The 24,609-nt window shown below is 44.3% G+C and overlaps 1 protein-coding gene across 3 annotated transcripts in view; it reads right to left on the bottom strand.

The window, feature by feature from the left end:
• Positions 1–24,609, bottom strand: part of col5a1 (procollagen, type V, alpha 1) — a 74,066-nt gene that overhangs the window by 28,006 nt on the left and 21,451 nt on the right. For 2 of the 3 annotated variants that reach the window (XM_070989223.1, XM_070989224.1), the window contains exons 3-23: positions 23,648–23,861; positions 22,988–23,150; positions 11,296–11,427; positions 10,418–10,525; positions 9,910–10,317; positions 9,289–9,439; positions 8,813–9,189; positions 8,650–8,706; positions 6,561–6,602; positions 5,912–5,974; positions 5,728–5,802; positions 3,798–3,890; positions 3,260–3,316; positions 3,048–3,101; positions 2,738–2,791; positions 2,579–2,632; positions 2,421–2,474; positions 2,284–2,337; positions 1,757–1,801; positions 995–1,048; positions 409–453 (exon numbers count right to left, since the gene is read on the bottom strand). In XM_070989223.1, the coding sequence (XP_070845324.1) occupies positions 409–453; positions 995–1,048; positions 1,757–1,801; positions 2,284–2,337; positions 2,421–2,474; positions 2,579–2,632; positions 2,738–2,791; positions 3,048–3,101; positions 3,260–3,316; positions 3,798–3,890; positions 5,728–5,802; positions 5,912–5,974; positions 6,561–6,602; positions 8,650–8,706; positions 8,813–9,189; positions 9,289–9,439; positions 9,910–10,317; positions 10,418–10,525; positions 11,296–11,427; positions 22,988–23,150; positions 23,648–23,861 (2,354 nt within the window). Of the gene's footprint in view, positions 1–408; positions 454–994; positions 1,049–1,756; positions 1,802–2,283; positions 2,338–2,420; positions 2,475–2,578; positions 2,633–2,737; positions 2,792–3,047; positions 3,102–3,259; positions 3,317–3,797; positions 3,891–5,727; positions 5,803–5,911; positions 5,975–6,560; positions 6,603–8,649; positions 8,707–8,812; positions 9,440–9,909; positions 10,318–10,417; positions 10,526–11,295; positions 11,428–22,987; positions 23,151–23,647; positions 23,862–24,609 lie in introns of all 3 variants that reach the window. The other variant, XM_070989222.1, reaches the window with a different exon arrangement.

Genomic DNA, 24,609 nt, shown 5'->3' with positions numbered 1-24,609 from the left:
TGGGAAAGCTGTTGATCTTCCATCTCTGCCTACTTGGAACATTCCCAACAGAACAGACAAGCTGCTCCAGGCAGGTATTCTCTCATTACAGCCAGGCGCAAACAGAAATTGACCTGGAATGATACAACTGGCCATGGCGGTCCACTCAAATGGACCTAAACGCAGTCGGCCTATTCTTCATTATCTGCTAAGTATCCTCTGATTGTACTGGTATGCGAGTGTGTGTGTGTGAGTGTGAGAGAGAGAGTGGGCTCGCTAGGCAGTGTCTTGGATAAAATAAAGAGAGAGATGAAAATGGTGTATTTTTGGACTCCGCTACAGTTTTTTTGTTGTTGGTTTTTTTTTGTGTTATCTTGGAAATGGAGGATGCAGGATATTAGCGATTTAATCAGTTCCAGCTTCACTTACTATGTTTCCTTTGGGTCCAGGGTGGCCATCCATTCCAGTAACGCCCTACAGCAGATGAGATGAACACAACATTTAAGGAACAGACCAGCAAATCTGTGATACACACATAAAGTTAGTATTTTATAGGCGCTTGAAGCTGTTAAATCTCGCTCTTGGCTGAAGACAAAATGAAAAAGGTGTTTGTACACCACACCTTGGCTTTCGCATCCGCACCATATGAATCTGAATGTGTGATTTATTGAATTTGGGATCTCCACATCCTGCACAGGGATATCAGCTCAAAACACGCAGAGAGAGGTGATTGATGAGCACTGTCCATGTTAAATTAAATCTGTTGAAGGCATTAGGTTTAAGCTTTGCTCCGCTGTAGACATCTGTCTGAAATGCTGAAGTTAAACTCAATAACATATGCTAGTCTTTGTGTATGCTGTCTGAAATATATTGAGTTTTGTATTTCCCTGCGGGTGTTGTTTGCAGTGTCTTTTGTTCTTGTTGCCTGTGAGATGGCAAAAAATGAAATCTGCTCTGGAAAGAGCAAATCTATTGTAACAGCATGGATATGAAAAGGTGAGAAGAGGGGACTCACAGGGGGTCCAGGAGGTCCCTGAGGTCCTTTTGGTCCCAGCAAACCACGGGGCCCCTAGGAAACAAGATAGGAAATGCGATTGAGAATGATATCACACCTGTGAAACGACTGATGAATTATTAAACACGTTCAGCTAAATCAAGTTTTGAAATTATACTTGTGGAACAACCCGACTTCCCAAATGTCCTTGAGGATTTTCTACAGTGTCAGATTGTGAGAGGAAGCTGAAACTGCTTCTTTTTTTCTTTACTACACATTCCCCACAGCTATGCCTATCAAACAATGCTTTGAATTTCTGTGGTTCGCCTCACAGCTACAGTTACCCAACAAGACTTATCGTCCTGGCAGGATGAATTCAAACCAAAGGAGCACACCCTGGTGGACAAAATAAGTCATAACAGCAGATATCAAGCGTTCTCCTTCTCTGTCTTTCTCCCGCTCTGTGGGGAATATCCCGCTGGAGAGAGTGAGAGGCTATTATAACAAGCTGCCTGCAATTCTCACCTCCAAAGTCTCTCTTGTACAGATGAAGCACTAGCTGATACTAACGCCTGATCATGGCACACTTTCCAGCAGTATAATGCCAAATCTCCATTTATATGAACATGAACAGTGGCTGCAGTCTGCAGGTGATATATGATATCATCTGACCATATGATTGCTCGCTAACACAATGACATGCTGAGTGCGGACCCTGAGCTCGCAGCTCTATCCTACAACCTCTCAGTGTAAGGCTGAATGGTAATATATGTGATCACTCACTGGTTCACCAGGAAGTCCCCTGGGTCCGATCTCTCCATCATCTCCCTGGGAAAGAGAGAGAACAGGTCAGAATGTGGAACAGACAGTGAATGATAATGGAGGAGAAAGTGAGGCTGTGTGTATGTGTGTGTTACGAGGATTGAGAGATAATGGGAAGGCACAAAGAAAAAGCAGGGAAAGAGGGGATCAGGTTGCATCAGCTGTGGGTAATGAGGACGGTTGAGGGAGATTAGAAGCAGACAAAGGTGTGCAGTGAAAAAAATAAAGGAGAAAATTGAGTGAGAAAGGGGAAAGTGGGAGAGCGAGTGGAAAGTGAAAATTTAGGTGCTGACAAAAAGGTGAGTTTGGTAAGAGGTAGAAGTTGAACTCAGAGCAGTTTCTGTCTTTCTGCAGTGTAACAGTAACAGTTAAGGGATGAGATACATGAGAACAAGCTTTAGTTCTATCAGGTAACTGTTATGACAGAAAGACAAAGCAGAAAACAGAAAACAAAACATGAGGAGTGAAATTGTAATTTTTCAGGTTACCCTCTCTCCATCCTCTCCAGGACCACCGGGAGGTCCAGAGGGCCCAGGTTCACCCTGTAACAACAAACATTTAGCTTCAACAGTGGCACACATCAAAACAAATACACACCTTTCAGAGCGCCACAAAAACAACTCACTCTGTGTCCTTTTTCACCAGGAAGTCCAGCCAGGCCATCAAACCCTCTGTCTCCCTGAAGAGCAAAGAAAGAAAGTTGCGTATCTTTTGTACAGGCCTCAGAAACACATCTGGAACATGGTGCATTGGAGTGCATTATGAACGTGGAAGACTTGGTACCTTGGGTCCAGACTGTCCTGGCATGCCCCTGGCACCGTCAGATCCAGAACGACCCTGTAAAGACAACAGCAGTCACATGTCTGCTAACAGATCACCGCAAATCAAACTAGAACTACGCCTGACTTTTGCTGTTCTCAACTGGGGTTGTTTCGCGCTTACCCGTCTGCCAGGCTTTCCAGCAGGTCCTGGGGATCCCAAAGGACCACGCGGTCCCTGAAACAAAAACAAATATTAATCTCAAAGGCATTTCTTTATTTTCCTTCATATTTCCACTGTGGAAATATACTAAAACAAGAAAAGTGCACAGAAATAATTTGTTAGAATTAATGAAATACTAGAATGGTTTAACAAGAAATACATATATGAAGCTTAAGTTAACAAGTAATCAGATCAAGGATTTCTTGGATTTACTTGTTTCTTTTAAAAAAATGATTTTAAAAACTAAATTTGACATTTTTATATCTCGTACCTGAGGGCCTGCCTCTCCACTCTCTCCCTTCAGTCCTGGTACACCAGGGGGACCCTGAGAAGAAATAGAAAACGTGATCGACAAGTGTTCAGCTCAGCTACAAACTGTTTGTATATTCATTCTGGGTATGCGCACTGCAATAACTGCTGATCAAATTTTTGACATAACTCTTGTATTGATTTTGAGTCTGTGAGGTGATATGAAATACATACCAGAGGGCCGGGCCTGCCAGTCAAACCCATCGGACCTGTAGGGCCGCGCATAGCGAGCTGAAAACAGCAAAGAAAACATTAGCAATCCAGAAAAAAAAAGATCACAATAAAAACACACAAAGGATAAAAGACTGAAACTGAGACAATGCATGTTCAACTGTCGCGTGGATTTAGTTGTTTGCATGTATGTGAGTGCTGTAAGTGTATTTCTGTCTGTACATGATGTATGTATGTATGTTTGTGAGCAACTCGCAGGGGAAACAAATATACCAGTGAGATAAAAAAAATAACATGAAAACAGTAAAGAACCAATGATGTAAGGAATGTGTTGTAGATTCAAACATTAATGTAAAATACAACAAACATATTAGGATACAATATTTTAGCAAATATGACAAAAAAGGAATAAAACATCTCAACATTAATAAAACAATGACAGATTCAACAGAATAAGCAAGTTTGGAAAAAGAGGAAAACTAGTATAGTACAGTAGATTCCTGACGACTGCAGTGTGAGCTGCTTGTGTGTGAACTGTTACCCTGGCCTGCTGCATGATGGCTTGCATCTGGGCCTCCTGTGCTGATACAGCAGGTCCCTTCTGTCCAGAGTCACCTCCAGCGCTGAATCTGAACTGTGGAGGGAACAGCACACTGGTGAGACTTTGCCCCAGTCAAGATGATTGCGGCACACAGAAGGCGCTGGCAAAACATATAAATTATAGCTGAGGAAAATGTGGAATGACTAAAGTTGCAGCAAAATAAATATTTTAGTTGAAATACTGACTTGAATTCCCAACAATATCATTATTTCTTTAATACAGTGTCCTCATCTTGAAACTATGCAACAGATGCTGAACTACAGTAAGCTCAGCTACCAGCTGCCAAACCAGCACCATCAAAGGCAGCCTGCACAGCATGAGCTTCGAATTCTACTGGCATCTGGTGGTGATACGCCGGCATTGCATCATAGGTGAATATCCAGGCTTGTGGTGCAACGCAGGTTTGTTTGGGCCAGGCATGCTGGGCTGGGGTATGTAGCACAGTTCTCAGGAGGCTGACTGTCAGTCGATTTACAGATGCAGAGCAACACAACGGTGAAATACCGTGCAAGATTTCACCACCACAGAAACTCTGTCACCAAGAAGCAGAAAAGCGGTTGATTCAGAACACGAGGGCTGAGTCAGATCTACTGCCGCTCACCCACCATGAAGCAAACTTTTCACAGATATTGTGCAAATTCCACAGTTTCTTCTTCTGACTAGATTTCTGCTGAGTTTGATTAAATAACGGCCCTTCCCTTTCCTATCTCAGTCACAATCAAATACATGCAGCTATTTCTTTTTTCTGCCTGCCAGTCTGTGAGCCTCTCGGTCTGTCTTTGATTCCTTCTCTCTTCATCTCTGGTGCGCTTTTTGTCAGTCCTTCTCCAATATTCATTTCTTTACTGACATTCCTCTGCATCATCGAGCCCTGAACAAAATGTTCTGCTTCAGTAAATTGTTAACGAGCAAGGCCAGAGAGAGGGAAAAGAGCGCTGGGTATGATGGGAACTACTTTATTTTTTTCACTGCAGAGCAGACTGTCAACAGAAGGATGCATCACTGCAGGGTGACTGTAGGTGGGCCATTTAAAGCATGTGTTAGGATTTGCCATTCAACCCTGTCATAGTTTCAACACTGAACCAAAGAGTCCTCTGGTGAAAGAAGGGTGAAACAACAATGCATGTTTCTCATTAGGCTTGGAGCTCAAGGATCAGATTTCAAGACGTGCTTTCTGAGTTCCTGTCCAGACAAAGCTTGCCACATGGCTCACCCGGACAGCTCTGTGGACCCCCAAATCCACAAACTTCACATCTGTACAACTAATTAGGTCCAATGGCAGCATTTTCAGACATCTCCCAAGAAAAAGGAAAAGAAAGTAAGAAAGGTAGACAGTGTAGGAAGTTGTTAGCAACTGCTGCAGTCGAATCATTGGCTGGATCTGGAGCTACAGAGAGAACAGACATCATTGCTATGCTTCCTGTCTAAAACTAGACGACTTCCTGGACATAGGATAGCTTAAATTTTGACAAAGGAATGTTGAATATGCCACCTATGTAGGTGGAGAAAGTCCTATGAAATGTAGATTTGAGTTTATGCAGTGAAAGCAACCGGTAATGAGCACTGCAGGGAGGTGATTTCCCTTACTAAACACACCACAAGGGGTTGCTAAAGCACAGATTTACATTACAAAGTATTTGTAAGGGACTGTCCATTAAATGGTTTCAAAGGAAACCCCCTTCATTCCACGGCACAGTGTAAACCACATGTCAGAGTTATTGATGAAACGCAAAGATACATCATACTTGGCTTTAAACAAGACTAAACAAGGATAAAAACCCACGTAGAAAAAAGCACTTTTAAGTGGGGTAAACATGAAAACAGACAGCGTTTCCTATTTTGCTATTTTTAACAACTCTAATTTACTTACTGGCAGCATCAGGACAGTTCCAGGGGGTCCTGGCAGACCATCAGCACCGGGAAGACCAGCACGACCCGGAGGACCCTTAGACGGAAAATAACACACACATGAGTATGTGTACACTGACAGACAAGTGACCACTCGCTGTATTTTTGAGTTGAAAATGAGTGTGACATATACGACTTATACTCACCCTCTCTCCTGGATCTCCAGGGGTGCCTGGTGGGCCAGAAGAACCTGGGGGCCCGGGGAGACCCTATTTCAAGCAAAAGATCTCACTTTACACACATCATACATACATAATGCAACACAAAGAATTGGTCATATTTGCTTTCCGCTAAAGTTCTCGTCTTTATCTTGCAAAGTGGTCACACATGGGGGAAAGGAATGCATGAGGCAATATGGGACAGCTTGTTGAGCTGTAAATCCTTTGTGAGGCGCTCCTTATTTGTCTATAGCTCAACGCTTGAATGGCTGGACTCCGTGGGACTCCATCTGCAGGGTGTCAAGAGCAACTGTGTCTGAAAAATCTTCCTAGATAAATAATTTAGTCCTTCAACATCTGGGCAAGTCCATGTCTCTTCAGGGGAACTGTTTGGGCCACTCCCTTTGCATTAGGAATCAGGCAGCCAGGGATTTTCACAGCAGAGCACTAAAGCCTGCATTTTCCTATCCAGAGGACATAAACAGACTAGAAGAATGGGCCACATGAACCGTTATCAGGGTTTATTTATCAACAGAGATTACAAAGAATAATGCCAGGGATCAAGTGAGGACAAGACAAAAAAAGAAGTTAAAAGGGAGAGACTTGGTGTGACACAATTTGAGGGAGATTGACTTACTGTTGGCCCTTCAGGCCCAGGCGGACCCTCCACCAACATTCCCTGAAACACACAAGCACAGAAATCATCAGATACCACAGGAATCCTCACAACTATCTATCACATGGCTTCGTTCATAAGTACATGTCTGCAGCAAACAGCGCACAGACGCACTCACATGCACGTTCTGTGTCCACTAGTAGAACACAGTGCTTTGGTGAAAAAGGCGTTGAGTGTACATGCATACATGTCCCAACACACCTGCCTATCGACTTTCCATCTCAAAGTCTTCGCTAAATTAATGTACATTCCTGCCTGTCATTTCAGTTAGGCTTGCAATTAATCTATGGAGAACAGGAGGGCAAATGACTGTGGAGACACAGAGGAAAGGATGCCCTGGGGTGGTCTCCAGCCCGGAGAAGCTGAGGGAAGTGCTAATCAGACTGAGGTGAAAACTAATTTGTTCATACTCACAGACCAGATCTCTGATCATGCGTACATACAAGCAGTTAATGCATGTGTCTGTGCTTTAAAATATATTCAGTGATAGCATCTCCTGGAATTACACTTATCCAGGAGCATTTCTAACATTTACAGACCGGGCAAAGACAGCAAGCCATCTCAGTTCGGCGTGGACTCACAAGCATCTGACTTCGAGACGCAGAGTTCCAGCTCTGCGGCTACAAAGATATTGCTTTGTTTGTTTGCTTTTGCGGTAACATTTTGGCTTCCTGCTTTGTTATGGGGACAGACAGCCACACATTATCCAAGTCATTTGGAATATGTGATGCCAGCATTTCATTTTTACACCAACCCCTGAGCTGTACCCGCGGAGCATTTTCATCATTAAATTACCACGATTGATCTTTGACACTCCCCAGGTTATGCTTGTGTTTTGCCTGCAGTGTGTGTGATGGGAAAAGGGCTAGACCTTGGGAAAAAAAAGTGTGTATGTGTTCATGTTTGTGTGCAAACAAGACACACTGGGTGGTGACGTGTCGTCAAACACAGGTACACAGTAGTGTTGGGTAACTGAACGAATATATCCGCTATCAGCGATTGGCCTGAGTCATTTAATTTGGTGTTTTTTTCATTTTTCTAATTTAATGGTCTGGCAGTTAAGAACAACTGAGAGCTACTGCTCAGCAAGAGTCAGAGAGCTAACCTAACAGAGGCAGCGGGGAAAACAGTCTGAATGAAGTGCGTTTTATGATAAATTAACAAGGCGATTAAGGTCATCTTAGTTCACTGAAACAGAGAAAATTTAGAGGGTGTACGGTTACATTTTCCTGTTTAATAAGGAAAAAAGGTGTAAGAAAATGTCCATTCTTGACATTTTGTGAGTTTATTTTGTTAGTTTATTAGCACCACGCACACACCCACACATCAGCAATCGCCGGATATCAGGCGGACAGTTGGAAAATGTTAACATATTGCCCAACTCTAGTGCTCATACACAAACGGTCATCTAGGAAGTGGGCTCAGACCCACAATCATATAAACATGAAGACACTCAGTCACAGAGGCATGTATACTCAGTGGTGCTCAATGACATTTGTTTGAAGTGAAACAGCTGTAGCTGTGTCAGAGATTTAAATTCCTTCTGTGTCTGATGTACCTTTGCAAACATTCAAAAGGAGTCGTCCTCATTTTCACAATGTTACCTGTATATATGAGTGTCTAATTGAGTTGGATGTATTCCACCTGTTTGTAGGTTTTTGGCAGAGAGGCAGCAAAAGTCTGTCTAACTCCCTTTTGTTTCTCTTGTATTTCTTCCCACCCTCCATCTCCCACTGTGTTTACACGCTACCCACACTGTGTTTAGAGATTATTGACAATCCCTGCATGGACGTTCTCCAAATGTTTATGCTGCAGTCCTGATGACCAGCCAGGAGAGAGGACGAGGATGCTATGGGAGAGGTCTGCTAGGCCTTAATGAGTGTGTTTGGTCTTAGGATTGTCATTCAAAAGTGAGGGGTGGTTTGTGTTTAGATGTGGATCAGTCTTATGTATTCACGAATATAGGCGTCCACACATACACCCATGTGCACACAAGCACATGCAGCCTACATCTGTTGCTCAAGTGTGTTGTTTAAATAGTGGGACTCACAGGCTCAATAACAGCAGGCTCTCCCTTCTGTCCCTTCTCGCCACGAGCTCCGTCGACCTACACAACAAACACACAGAAACAAACATAATCAGGCTCCCGCCTCTTCATCACCCTCATCTTCAAGATCACGTCTTTGCCATTATGTGCTTCCATTATTTTTCACCTGTCCATAATACTCATCGGTCTCAGCGGGGAGCACTTTGTCTTTGTCGCCGTAATCCAGGTCTCCATAGGCGTCGTCATAGATGTCTAAATCGCCATAGTCAACGTGCTCCTCCTTGAACCCATCCAGATCCGTGTAGTCACCCTCGCCTTCCACGCCCAGGCCTGTTCCGGTGGCAATGGACCCACCTGCTCCGGTGCCGGCGCTGGCCGATCCACCTCCAGCGGTGGAAGATCCTCCAACAGAGACGGAACCACCCCCGACGGTGATGGTAGAACTGCTGCTGCTGCTGCCTCCTCCACCTCCAATGTGGACTGTACTGCTGCTGCTGCTGCCTCCTCCACCACTGACATGAACTGTGCTGCTGCTGCTGCCACCTCCACCACTGATGTGCATAGTGCTGCTGCCTCCTCCACCTCCAATGTGGACTGTACTGCTGCTGCTGCTGCTGCTGCTGCTGCTGCTGCTGCTGCCACCTCCACCACTGACATGAACTGTGCTGCTGCTGCTGCTGCCTCCACCACTGATGTGAACTGTACTGCTGCTGCCACCACCTCCACCAGTGGTGTAATGGCTGTCCACGCCATAATCATATCCATCACCATAGTCATCGTAGGAACTTCCCACCTATAAAAGCACAGATTGCTTGTTTCATTTAGAGGTAACTCACAATGAAGAGGTTACTTCCTGTGTAAGCAAATGACCTGTAAAAACTGTGCACTGTGGCAGCAAACACAGAATTATTTTCATTATAGAGAAATCTCTAAATGTGAGAACATACTGCAAAATGAAATCAGAAAACTTTTTAGAAGATGAAACTTGAAAAATGACTCCAAAATACAAAAGCATTTATTCCTTCACGGTGGCTTATAAATAGATCCACATTGGCTTTGCTTCCCCCATGTGGATTGGTGGATTATAACATGAGGAAGAATCCCCATCTTATGCACTGCACATATGCAGTGCTGGTAGGTCAAGCACAGAGTGCGTAATAGGATTTAAAATGTTTTTTAATAGTTCATCAATACATCTATTACACCTCAGGTCACACCAACAATAATTAAGTGCAGATGTCAGTATGATTATTGTCAACCTACTGATGTCTTATTGGTGGTGATGGTTATTGAACCTCCTCCTCCACTGGTGATGACCCTTCCTCCAGTGCCGTCCAAAGTAATCTTTCCCGCTGCTCCAAGATCCAGCTCACCCCCAGTGCCAATGCTGGTGCTGGTGATGGTGACACGCCGAGAGGTGTCCCCATCAGGTGACGCCGTGGACTCGTCGTAGTAGGTCTCGTAGTTACCATAGCCGTCGTAGCTGTCGTAAGGGCTGGTCTCCTCACCGTAGGCGTCTCCTCCACCAGTGGCAGTGCCTGAAGAGCTTGATGAAGAGTGGCTGGTTCCACCAGAGGACGAGCTAGTGGAGATGGAGGTCAACACTTTGCCAGCAGAACCGCCGCCCAAAATCTCCTCTACTTTGGTCACCACACTGTCTCCATCAGTCACCTGTGAGGCACAGAGGATATGGTTGATGGCTACTTTGGAGCATTTGAAAGAATATGATTGTACTGACATTGATATATGAAGTCCATCTGGGATAGCTTACCTTGACTTCTTTTGTGGTTGTCTCAGAATCAGTTGGCGACTGATAAGGCTTGCTATCCACATCCTCATAGTAAGGGTATTCATAATAGTAGCTGTCCTCCTCTGTGTTCTAAAGGACAGAAACATTACACTGACACTGAGAGAATGTGACTGAGGGAGAAAGAAAACTATCAATTATTAAAAACATGGTTTTTAAATGTGATCCACTGCTCTGTTGCTGCTAGGCCTGGCTGATATATGTGCGACAGACTGGCCATCGATCACAAGCACACAGGAATGCTTTCTACTCTCGGGAACCTCATGCTGTATCTCCCTGTCGCAACTTGTTACAACCGAATGACAAATTGTGTTTTCACAGCTTTCTTAATGAAATATTTTGAAAGAAACAGGTCAAGTTTAAGAGTGCCGACAGGCCCAAGGGTCAGGGAAAGGTCAAGAGGAAGAGCTTCCTGTCTGTCGCTTCAACATCATCACACTTCACTGACACGCCTTTATTTAGCATGCACACACTGCATTGGCATTTGGTGCGGAAAACGGCATGGTGCAGGGATGCAGGCTTAGGCAGGCTCCGCATCATTCCTGAATATTATTAACTAACTGCAAAGCCTGATAACCCTGTTCCTCCCAGTCAGCACTTTCCTCTGGCAGAGTGCGGTTCTCTTGCATAAGCCAAGAGGCTCTTTTCAGCACAGGATCCAACCGAGATCTGATTTGGGTATTAGGGACAATTATGGATTAAGAGAAATGAACTTCCTTGAGTAAGGTCAAGCCATGAGAACACTTGGTGGTTCTCTTGCCTCTAGTAATGGGCAATGTAAAGAGCACTTAGTGTACAAAGCTGCACTGTGAACATGGTGTAAGTAAGCTCTCATTACTCACATATTCATCAGTGTTGGGGTCCTGGTTCTGAGGCTGGTCGGGCACTGGCACTTCACAATCAGGGCTGTAGTGCTCACAGTAGTCATAGGCAGCACGATGGTCTGCTACAATCATTAGCTGCTGGATGTCTCCCTGGAAACGACAAAAAACAGGAAGTCATGAGACTCACAAGCCATGCATGTAAGTAAACAAACAAACATATGACAGTGACAGGGGTGCCGGTCTCACACTCTGTGACCTGTGGAGGAAAAATGAAAGAATATAAACAAATAAAGATGAGGGAGAACATCTGTGTGCAGCATTACCACATGTAGAACAGGCAGTTCTGAAACTAGGTCAAGCCAGGGGAATCTAAGGGTGACTAAATGATGAAGAACTTTGTCCCGGGTCCAAGAGTGTCGTTTCGCATCAGAGTTGAGCACTGGAGTGTGAGACAAAAAGCTTAGAGCAAACAGAGCGGAGCTACAAGAGAACATGGAACAACTGACTTCATGTAGCTGTGGACGATGACACAAACAAACACACGCAACCGCAGCCTCACACGCACACACGTGCACACACACACCACACACAAAGTGCGTTTTTAACAAGATGAATGCAACTGATCAGCATTCAAAAGCCCTGCCCCAGATCTGACTGGGACAAGAGTGAGTTTGCCTTTGAGCTGATTGTGTAAGATGAATGGATCAACTTAGCATGTGCAACATGTTGAGCATGAACAGACCTGCAGTTGCAGACCTGAGCCATTCGACTTAAAGGAGTGTGTGCATGTTGCAGAAGTGAGAGATTTATAGAAAGAGAAAACTCAAAAAAAGAGACAGAACAGAAGAGATTGATAGAAAAGGAGCAAGACGGAGCAAGAGGGAAAAAAAGACAAGGCTCAGAAGGATCCCCAGGCTACATAGGGAGCTGGGTGTGTGTGTTTGCCACATGTTTCTGAACAGAATGCATATGGCACCAAAAGGCTGTATTGTATCTCTCCAAACATGTCCTAATCACACTTCCAAACCCAGTGATGTCATGCCACATCGATCAAACACAATGTCAACTTAGCTGAAACAAATTTTTTTGGGGGGGGGGGGTGAGAATCACGAAGCGACGCAACTATGGGAACGAACCACCGCAGAGAATGAAGTGTTTTTAATTATGTCCAATTGCCAGAAATCTGAAATCCCTCAACATGTCTCTCCAGCTTAAATTCTCCATGGATGGCTCTCTTTTCTGACAAACATAAATGGATTGCATTTGTGGTCTAACCAGTGACAGTTCACTGAGGAGCGCTGCTACACTCGAACATACCACACAGAACTCCCTGTCTCGGGTCCTTTAACAACCCTTGCAAAACACCCCACAAGATGATGTTTCCTGCTCCGTCCTTGGCGTACATTATCAGTGGGGTTTATGGTGGATGCAGGAAAACAAATCCCAATACTTCCTCCAAGACAGAAAGACTGGAGTAGCCATTACACAGCTCTCCCAGCAGTGAACTCGGAGCTCCCAGGAAACTTTCAAATGGCTACCTCCGAGCCATTTGTCAAAAGCCGGGATCCGTACGGAGCCCGGACTTGCTATCAGGTTGACAGTCTGTCTCTCCCTCATCCTGGCAATACTGTGTGTCACAGCTGCGCTGAAAGGGGATGATGGGAATTCAGTGTTTGAAATGAGGTCACATTCAGTAAGGAATAAGCCCTCTGTATGACAAAACAGCCCTGCCGTCTGGAGTGCTGCAACTGCTTTCCTATTCACATGCCATTCTTCGGCTTTCCTTTTTCTTTTCCCTGACGCTCTTTCTCTCCATCACCAAGAGCGGCCAAAGGAATGTCAGGGTAGATCCTGACCACAAGTGGTGTAATTGTACCAAGATGAGATACTTAATCATACATCTAAGCATTAATGAGAACATCCCCGCAGCATGAGAGCACTGTGGCAGAATGTGTTTAATGATGTGTGACATGTACACACAGAAAGAAAGAGGCGTGTGCATGCCTAGCAAGAGAAGTGTCCTGTTAAAATGATCTTACTGAGGCTGGAAAAGCTGAGGGCGGCATTCGATTGTACTAACTACAGCCAAAGACAAGTGAGAGGGAACAAAGGATGGGAAGAAGCTGGACAGGGAATGCGGACCTGAGCTGAGTCGCGTTGGCCCATTCAGCATGAGCGGTGCCAGCCGTCTGAAGTTTTATTCTGTGTTAAAAGTTCTGGGCTATAAAAAAGGGAGCCAGACACCGAGAACTGCACTAAACCAAACGCAGATGGACAGGCAGGGAGATTTTAGAAACAAACATTTTTCACTGAGAGGGGCAGTCTGGCAACTTAAAACTCAGGTTAGGTCTTGCAAATGGTGAAAAAGAAAAGAACACTGACTGACTGAGATCCTCACCTCTAGTCTTTAGTATGGGCGCCAAAGAAACATCCTACAATTCCCATCAGGCAACTTCAGTGCATCTCTTAATTAGATCCTCCTTGCCTGGTAAATGTCTATCAACCTTCACACCAGTTAGTAACACAAACTCTCTGTTAGAAATGTGTTAATTCCACTCCGAAGGTAAACCTGACGACAACACTATGACATCATCAGGGGTTATTTTCTCCTCTACAGCTACAGAGGACGATATGCAAATCCACCTGTTTACCTGTGGAATGTTCCAAACAGGTGTTTCTGGAGCGTTCAACAACCTTCCCAGTCTTTTGATGCTCCTGTCCTGACTTGTTTGAAATGTGTTGCTGGGATCAAATTCAGAATAAGCAGATATTTGTGGCAAAACATTGAATATATTGACTCTGTGCTGTTTTCAATTGAGTGTGTCGAACACAGTGTCCCAACTTGTTTTTGAATAATAATAATACTTGTTCATATTTATTTCAGACGTAAACAATGATGGGAAGCAAAAAGGTCCGTATTTGAAAGGCTACATCACAAAAGGATGCTGGCTCACTTCCTTTTTATCCTCCATCTTTGCACATAAATTATTTCTTCCCTGATACAAAAGGCATGCGGTACATGCATTCCCATGAAAACTGTACACCTTCACAGTAAAACCATTGTCAAAGTCTTGATCCACCGTGACAACCACTAAAGCTGGTTCTTATTTCCTTTTCTTTGAGCCAAAGCTGCTCTTTTCACCACACGTCGCTCGACACATTCCGCTGCCAAATGTTATATAAGCTGCTGTTTTACAGATGTAGGGAAGCAGTAAATATTCCTATACTGTACTCCAGCTGTATGCTAATGCCAAAAATTCTCATTTAGTATTCTGGCGCTGAATGGTCAATTCAGTCCAGCAGCACGTTAAAGTGTGATAAGATATTTACTCCATTACTGCATATGGCGGCTACCTCTCCATATCTTGATGACAAGAAAGTGCACTGTAAGTGCTGCATGTGCAGAGTCAGGGATTCTGAATTCAATAAGGCTGACTGGTTAACCAAACACTTAAAAAAGACAGGAACAGGAAATTATAGCTTATTCCTCACACCTCAAAAGTCACATCAACAGAGGCTGATCCGAGACACGAAAGCAGACTGTAATAATATAATATGAAATGATTAACATACAGTAACACGTGCAAACGCAGACACGCAAGTACCACCAATCCCACACCCAGACAGAGCACACCAGAGGAGGAAAAAACCCTGAAATTATACAATCCCACCCAAACCCCTGGGGGAACCATAAAAGACATGCAATCATCTCTCCTATTTGAGAAGGGACGGTGACATTTTTCACCGTGGAGCATCATGTGGCACATCAGAGTGGTGCTTAAGGCAGAATTTTCAGACAATAACAGGGCTGCCGCTGTCAGCATCTCCCTAGACTCAGCTGAAATATGACTCTTCTCCTGGCCAATGCTCTCCGCATGTCGAGCTCCGGTGGAAAAGCCATCGCCTGTGGCTGTGAGCAATGGCCGTGCTGACTTCACATACTTCATGTTAAAGAAACTCCAGAAGACACTCGCACACACACACAAAACATGCACATGACTCCATGAGCAATTACAGGGCTACAGCTTACAGCTAGATTACAGAAAATGAACATATCCAGGCTGATCAATGACACTTAAAAACATTAAGATTAATCTATTCTTTCTGCTTTTTATTTGCTAAAAGCACATCAACTTTCTGGCTTTCATTCCGAACCTCACCCGGTTTGGGCCCCCACACATTCATCCCCATTGGATGTTCTGGCTGTGTCCAGGTGGGGGCAGGAGAGTGCTCTAATGAGCATGAAGCCAAACATTTGTCTCCATCTGAAGCTGACCCACAATCATGCAGGGTGGACCGAGTTCATTGTGTTCCCTCTCCTGCGCGGGATGGAAAGCAATATTGGTGTAGTTTCGGCATATCATTGCGGACAGCTAATGCATGGGGTAAACTGTTTACATGCAAGCAGCTAAAACGCAACACAATCATCTTTTCTTATACACACATACTTCAAACACGAGGTGAAGGCTTATTTTGATGAGAGTAAGGTCTTGAGGTGATGTCAGGCGACCCCCTGCTGATCAGTTTAAGGGGCCTGGGCTCCCATGAAATTTGCACTTATTCTTCAGTTAGAGTGGCATAGCATGAAATAAACAACACAAACCAATGCTCATTATTTCTTCCTATCCCCAGGGACACCTGATAATGACTCTGTTTAAGTTTATGCGCCTCACAAGTGAGCAGCTTAAAGAAGCAAAACCCAAGAGCAGTTTCTCATCACTTTACCAGTCATACGTTAGCAAAGGAAAATGGGTGGGAGGGCCCAACGGAACAGGATAAGACCCTGGGAGGTCCGCACTCTGGCCGCATTTTAAGGCGAGCTCCTTTCACAAAGTATTTACACAGTCACCCCTGAGGTCTGAGCCAGGCCTTGGGTCCCACTGCCAGCCCACACCAGCACACTGACAGTCCCAGCGCCTGGGCATACTCCAACCTGACCACAAAAACCAAACAACACATTGCAGAGGTCAGCTCGCCACACACAGGCCATAAATCAATGTGGACGCACACACAAAAGTCCTCACAAACAAACTAGATAGACATTGTCTACACAGCATATACAGGCATACATAAATTTCACTGCAACAAATTTGCAGATGAAAAACTTCACCAGACATCAAGCACATTTTCACCCACATACACTTTCCCCTCCAGACTGTAGCTCAATCCCAACACTCAGAGCAGCTGCCAAGAGCAACAGGCCCGTCTGCCACCCCACTTATCCACTACACAGCACCTTAACCATGCCCTCACCTCTTTACCGTTGTCCTGTTTCTGGATCCCACCTAAGCCTCTCCATCACTTCACTCCTCAGCGTCCCAGCCCCCATCACACTCCCTTCTGTATAAGATTTTAATTCCACGTCTCTAAGGACTTTGGGCAGCCATATTCCCATTTCCCGTTCATTCGGGGTAGTGGAAACCAGAGCGGCTCACCTCACCTAGCAGACGTAGATTCTGAGTGTTTGACTTGGCCATTTGCTGAAACCTACATAAAAAAAGTGCTGAGGGCACACTTCAGTGCTTGCTGACACAGTAAAGGAATAACAGAGGGAATAAGGGGGCGAAAGACAAACATCTGACATGAGTTAGGGAAATTCTCTTAATTATCCATGCTGGAAACTTCATCTTCCCTGGAGTTACTGAAGTCTACATCCCATTCCTCAGCCTGAACTGTGTAGAAGGAGTGTGCTCTGATAATGGTGGAGGACATATACCTCGGACACGATAAGGCAGACAAACCAGACTACAGCAGTTTTATTAGTCTTTTGTTGGCCAGGTGAATGTTAGGATTTAATACACCTTAAGGTTTATCCTTCTCAACAACAGCACACCACAATATACCATTATGGTTCCATTATTACACAGTGAAATACACAGAGGTACGATCTCTACTTGAATCTGTAATTATCCATAATGAGTGATGACTAAGGCTTCAAAAGCTTGAAACTTGATCTTTTTGAAGGCTGCAGTTTGTGGTGTCGTTGAATTGTATTGATTACGCTGTACTGACAGGTGTCGGTATTGTTTTGTCTGCCCCATTTAAATCAATGAGAATAAGTTAAACATCTCAAATAGACCTAAACACAAAATAAACTGTATCAGATGGCTGAGGTAGATTTAGTGATCTATCCTCAACGCATCCTGAACAATGTGTAACTTCATTTAGAAGACCACTTACACAGCTTTTCAGAGCTGTCCACTTCAGAGATCAGTTCTACTGTACCAAGATACATTTTAGTGCCTTGTGGAAAAAGTATCAAAGTACCCCTTCATATTTGTGTACCATGAAGACCCAAGCAGGGCATCAAATGTCCAAGTCTCTTCTAATGGGGCTCCATGAGAGAAGCCATTAGCCATCCATTTATCACCCAAGGTAGACCTGTAACTGTTGTTTGACACCTAGAAAGATTTTTACAACAGAAATCAAAGAGTCCTGGTACATTTGTGAAAACCGTTGAACTGTGGAGCCACTGATTCAAAAGCTTTACAAGAGCTCCTGAGAGTAGCTAATAACAAAGAACAAAACAGAAGCCTGGTCGAAGCCTGGCAGCATCCGCGAAACTAATTTTACTACTACTCCAGATACCGGGCCAAAATGGGCTTAAATCAGATTCTGAATGTGGAAAATCTACTGCAGATATGGAAAGTGGTATAAACTTGCACCCTCTGTCATAAATCAGGAGTACCTCTACAGGTGAATACACCTTTAACTTAAATGACTGAAACATGAGGACTGTAAAGAAGGGGTGCTGAACAACCAGAGAAAGGTCCTGAGGTAAGGATGAGGAAACAGGATGTGTAAAACTCATCATGCCCTCACAATATTAAAGCTCTTAACGAGCATCAAGCTCATGCGTTGCACTATTTACTACTTTTTCCTGGCTCTCATTGCACCATGGGAGCCCCACATCTCACTTTATCCCAGCCCTATTAAAGGCCTCCTACCCCTCCACTGCTCCTCTTCCTCTTATCACATTGCCTTTCACTCATTCCACCTCTAATCCTCTATTTCAGTATATCTTAACCTCAGTCCTCTTGTTCTGAAGCCCATCATGCTTTCTTACCTATCCTCTCCAACTTATCACAGCCCACCCACACGCATTCAGACCAGCTCAGGACAGCCTATCAGCAGATACCAAGGAAACCTCTGGATGATGTCATGTGGTATGGCTGCTGTTCCAAGACTGACATCAGCGGGGAGAGAGCTCCTCATTCTTTCCAGAGTATGACCCAAAAATTTTGGCTCGACTGGCTGAACCTACTGCTCCAGCCTCCCCGTTCCTCCACACGCTCTCAGTCCTGAACATCATGTTTTCTTGACACTAAAGCCTCCTTCTGATCTACTCAGCTCCAACTCTCTAATACGCCAAAGTCTTTCCGTAACAAAAACGACATTATATGATCACGCACATCCATACTGCATGAGGATGCCTTCAGTCCGCCTTGGCAGGCAACAGTGGAGGCCAGACATGAACTGCTGCTCCAAATCGGCTACTTCGAGTCACTCAAAGCCCCCTCCTGCTGATTACCTCTGAGTGAGGCCAAGCGGTCTGTCTGTCCACTTTGTGATCCCTCAAACCAACTGCAGCCATTTATTTCAATGAAAGCTACTTGAGCCAAGGGATGGGCTTAAATCATCTCTGGATTTTCTTGGCACACTCACTGGGAAACAACAGTGAACATGGACATCAGGGGAGACTCTCTGCAGATGGACTCTGTCATGCGAGCCCTACTTTCTGAACAACAAAAATTAAAATACACACATGCTCTTAACATGCATAGCCTTACAGTCATGAAGACAAACACAGATGAAAGTCGGATTTGCTAAAGATAAGGTCTTAATGACTGATTTCAGCATGTACATTACAGTCATTATGAGTGACTGATGACTATTTCATTTGCAATAGACAAGGATTGAATACCAGGTGAAATACCTGTCTTCTTACGTAATCATCACCTTAATCACCTTCAGAGTCTTCACTGGCACACGCTACAGTCCTCTTACACAAGCTACAAAAAAAAACATTATGGTACTTATAGAGGGTAGACGCTCTCTCTGTGACCACAATGGCCATGTCAGAAACCAAACCACAAACCACCTCAGCATACAGTAAGTACTACTTGCCTCCTGAATGCTGTATGTAAAGAAAGGGCTTAAGCTCCTCTAAAGAACTCTACAGGCAAAAGACACACACCATAAACTGTAATTCAAAGGGGTGTGATGAGCCTGATTATCTGTCCCTCCTCGTTGCTGTATTTGAGTTTGTGTTTGATTTTTTCAACCTTCTCAACGGTTTTTATTTTTACAGGAAACTCTGTCTTAGCGGTCTTCCTCACGATGCAGTCTAAATGCAAACTTCATTTCAATCATGCTGGTGCTGTCTAAAACAGCTCTCGCAGACTGACAGTTCAAAAGTGCTGCTGCTCTTTCGTGTTATTTCCCCTTTTACACGCTGTTTTTCTAAAGAGACTGACTGGAAATTGCAGCCTCTTGAGTCAACTGAATTAATTGGACTGCCCGTGAAATCAAATACGTTTTCTTGTGTTTTCGTGCTCAACACCTCTTGGTGGTAACTGATTCTGGCAAAAGTCAACACGGGATCAGGCTGAACTACAGAGGGGAGAAGGGAGTAAGAGGAGGAAAGGAGCGCGGCCTGAGCATAATTTGGAAACTATGTGGCATATTTTCCATTTTCTGCACGCACTGGAGCCTGTCCTGTCTCCCAACTGGCAGACTCACAGCAGGAGGGCTTTTAACATCTCTCACAAAATATCTGTCTGTTCCCACGGTAACCAGTGGACTGTTACCGCCGTTGTGATAGGCGGGTAAGACTTCAGACCTGTATCGCCTCAATCTTTATGATGAGCACGCCACAGGCGATAATAAAATCACAACAGAATTGCAAATGTAGCATATGAATGCAGTCATCTTATTGGCAACTGGAGGAATTTACTAGTGGCCATTAGGGGAAATCAGAGCTAGAACACACATACACGAACACACACCAAAAACATCTGCATTTATGCCTCATTAAATAGCTCAAGTCAACAACTTCATTTGAAACTAGAAAGAACGTAATCTATGTAATAGAAAACAGCGGCGTACTCCCCTGTTTCACCACATCTAACACTCTTATGGGAACAAAATGTACACGTGCACAGTACAGTTCATACTTTATGTATTTTCTTGAAATACAGAACTCTGGCTTTGGTTTGCGAGGCTATGATTAACGGTTTTGACTGTTTCAGCTTCAGCTTTATGTCCCATCATATTTCTGTCCCCCCTATGGTTTCACAGACCAACTTGGGGGGGCAGTGATGTCATATTTCATTCTTTTTGTCTGTTCTCGCTGAGCAGCAGTGAGGTTAAAGTTCAGCTGGCTCAGCATCAGTCACATCAGTCAGCCTCTGTTACTAATTATTATTGAGGGCCTCAGCCTCACAGACTAATCCCCCTTTAAACAAGCACAACTCTGACGGGACAAAGACAACACTATTCCTTGTGCCTCTGTGTGTGTGTGTGTGTGTGTGTGTGTGTGTGTGTGTGTGTGTGTGTGTGTGTGTGTGTGTGTCTCACAGGGGTCATGTTTAACAGCCACAAATATCCACACAAAAGCCTGTTTTAGGCACCATCTGACTAAAATGGAAGGAGTCTGTATGTATATGTCTGTCCTTCGATTTTCTCGACAACCGGTCGTCCGATCACCTTCACAGTTGGCGGGTGTATTGCTGAGGACCCAAAGCAGTGTAGTGCCCAGTGCGAGCTCTTGAGATCTATGGGACAAATTCATCAGTAGTGGGTTACTACTGCCAGAAGTACATACTGTGTAGTGTATTGAGAGGGGACTCCTATTAACTGTTACACTGTTGATCAGTATGATGGGTACGGCTCGTTGTCCTTTGCTCACTACTGTACATTCAAGAAGAGATGAACAAAGAGAGACTGGAGAAGCTACAGTGCAGCAAAGTCTTAGAAATTTTTCACTGTTACGCTCAAACTCAGAACTCATTGGCTATCATCTGACAATGATTTAGCAGTTGGGGTAACAGCGAATGTTTCGGGTTTCCAGCGTTCCCCGCAGATATCTGGATAACGAATATTCAGGTTTCCTCTTTCCTATGGCAGTCATGGTTTATAGTCCGATTAGCAACTTGAGACATTTCAGCTAAAAAAAGCTAATAAAAATGTAACTTGTTATCTAAATGTCCTCCCACATTGCATTGCAGCTAAGGTGTTCCACCTCTTTGGCTCTCCACACTGTTTACATGCATGCAACGAAAGCCTGCTCAAACGTGATTGGTCATTACTACTCGAAATACAAACGACTACAAATGGAAACCGGAACGCTTCTGATACCAAAATCTTGTGCCTTTCATAAAGATTCTATGTTCATCTGCAGATCTACTGATCTAGATTATGTTTCATGTGTAAACTCAAACATTTAGAGCAGCAGTGACGTGTCTTCAGGACTGAACACTTTAGCTCCCAGAAATAGCCCGGTCCCAAATACCTGTTGATTATCTCATATTTGCTAAGTTGAACGCGATTTTTGCTTGAAATGCCCAGCCCTAATCGTGTCCTGGACATCACTATTCAATTCACAATTTGATGGAGTTGTGAACGTGCTGGAGTGTCGACTGTGTCATGGCAGGTGCGTTGCTCAGGACCCAAAGAAGCATTGTACCAAATGTGAGTTCTTTGGATGAGTGGTTCTCAAGAAAGGTGCAAAAAAAGAGGCAAAGCAATCTCGGTTCTTTCTGAACAGGCACGTTTTGGACAGGCACTGCACTCATCCAAATGAATTCTTTACACTAGCTGAAAGCAAGTATTTTGTGAATGTGGTGATGCACATCAGGTATCTGGGTATTATAAAGCCCAAAAGGTTTCCTGTCAGTTGTCAGATTAACATTAATCTTTCATCTCCAGCCACAAAGAGTGTACAGACAAAAAGGGGAGGAAGGAAGTAGTAAAGCCCTTGTTCTAATAATGAAAACCTGTCACCGCTTGGTAAAAACCTCTGTAAACAAAACTGCTGCAGCCCATTGAGAATACAGACATGAAACCACAAACAGAAATATAGCTTTTTGACTTAAAGCTTCTTACTGCTTAGTAGCCACAATGAGGCAAAACTTCAAAATAGCAACAACAGATGCAGCACAGTTGGACACAGAACAGAATTCGGGACATTATGTTTTCGTGTGGAAGATGTGGAATATATGACACCTTAAATTAAATTTGATTTGCAATGGTGTGCGTGCGTATGGGTGGGTGGCAGAGGTTGGAGGATCACATGTCAGGGGCTCAACATGCTGAATGTGCACATCTATAAAGGATGTGGCCGCCACCACAGTCCCCATCCCGTGCACCATGACCCGCAGAATGGGGACTGGGCATGATCATCATTCGCACCACAGCCACATGTGCCTGTGCTGTAGTTAGAATGAAGAATCACATTTGCTTTTATCTCATTTGCTTGAGGACTTTAAATCAAAGCGTAGCTGGCGTGGTGACTGGTGGTGTGCAGACATGTTTAGCACGGCTTTGAAAATAGAACGTAATGGGAGATGCAAGATTTCATCAGATGTCAAACCCATAAATCAGCGCATCTGGTACGAATGACACTGAGAAAACTGCCATAAGTGGTGCCATAATTCTAGACATAATACCATTAAAACATTTAGATTAGGAGTCAGAGTACAGTGCCTACCTCAAAGACTTCTTCATCAAGTATTCTAGTTCCAAACACTACAATTCCCTTGGTATCGATGATGGGGTGGGGGCTTCGGAGCAGCTTCTGGGTGGTCTTCTTTTTACAGTCCAGAATGAGGGTGATGGTCTGCTTGTGCACACTGATGGCCACTCGATGCCACCTGAAAGGGGAGGTGAAGTTAATTCACACACTTACTGGATTACACGCTGCCCACTTTCACACTAATAACGCACTGCTGAGAGCCCCTTTTGTGTTCGGCCCCTCGTTCAAATTCAAATATATCCCGCTCTGTTTTCTGGAGTGAAACAGAATCCCACTTTACTGATTTTTCTTAAATCCTTATTTGGGGGGTTATACTGTGCTTGGAAGCAGAAGATCCACTTTTGAGGACACTGGAATCCACATTAAGTGTGAAGGATTAAACACAGACGATCCTCAATGAACACTGGGAAATGTTACTAACAAATCCACTGCAAAAGGAACACCTGGGCCAGGTGCTGCTTAACAAACTAAACCGCCATCAAAGCCTACATTCACCTGGACTTAAATTAGAGGGGAAGATGCATAAATAAAAAGCAGATACAGGTTTTTATAAGCGTACTGTGCAATTGTGGCGAGAGATTGATGGATGTTCATGGAGTAAACGAGTGCACCTACTTTCCGTCAGCTAGGTTGACCCCTCTGAACAGGGGGTAGTCCTCCGGGCTGGGTTTGCCTGTGTGGTCCTCGTACAGGAACACGGGAGAGCGGCCCACTTCCAGTCCGAGCTGCTGGATGCCTTGTTCATTGTACACAGACAACAGGAAGGACTGGCTGCCCTTCTTAGGCTTCACTGTAGCCAAGATGGAAAAGTCCTCCGGGAATGCATCACCTGGCAGGACGGATGGTGGGTTGGACAGACAGAGAACAGTTTTGGAGAGTTTTAAGTAGCAGCAACCATTCATCATCATCAGATGAATGAAATACTATGTTTGAGTTCAGAATGTTGTAATCTCATTATTATTTTAGGAGACTGTGCTCTTCGTGTCAAGAGGGAGTATAAAAGTTATTGCTGCTACTTCTAATGGAAAGAAACGTTACAAAAACAGACAAAGAGAGTTTCAATTGGAAGAATCGGGAAGACAGGCTGAAAGGAAACATCATCGATTTGTGGAGTGCCCAAAATGTAACAGGATAGGATTCATCTGAAAGGGATGGCTGGCAGACTAGAGGCCGGTCGGAGGAAAAAACGAAAGCGAGAAGCAGAAGCGCAAAGTGGAGCATTTCCAGCGCAGCACAGGAGGAGAAGCTTAATGACAAAAGCATGTGATCCTGGGAGACTTTGTCAAACTGTCCTTCAAACCCCTCCTTTCCACTTCTCTCGTCTCCCACAGCTGATCGATCTAACAGGCACTGGGACGCTCTGGGTTGGAAATGAGGAAATGGGAGCAAGAAATATTTCATAGGAGAAAGAGTTAAAGGCGCTTAAATGTGGAAATGGAAATACCGATCATAATTTGGTATTTAAACACAGAAAAGGTGCAGAAACAGACATAAAAAAGAGGTGTTTGCCTCCTTCTGCGTGGTTCCACTGGTGCAGCCTCAACTATTTCCTCCATTTTGCTGAAGTGTGAGGCACA

This window comes from Chaetodon trifascialis, chromosome 20 (genome assembly GCF_039877785.1).
Source record: "Chaetodon trifascialis isolate fChaTrf1 chromosome 20, fChaTrf1.hap1, whole genome shotgun sequence".
In the NCBI taxonomy this organism is placed as follows: domain Eukaryota; kingdom Metazoa; phylum Chordata; class Actinopteri; order Chaetodontiformes; family Chaetodontidae; genus Chaetodon; species Chaetodon trifascialis.
The sequence above is the reverse complement of the archived record's forward strand: the minus strand, read 5'-3'. Positions and strand labels throughout refer to the sequence as shown.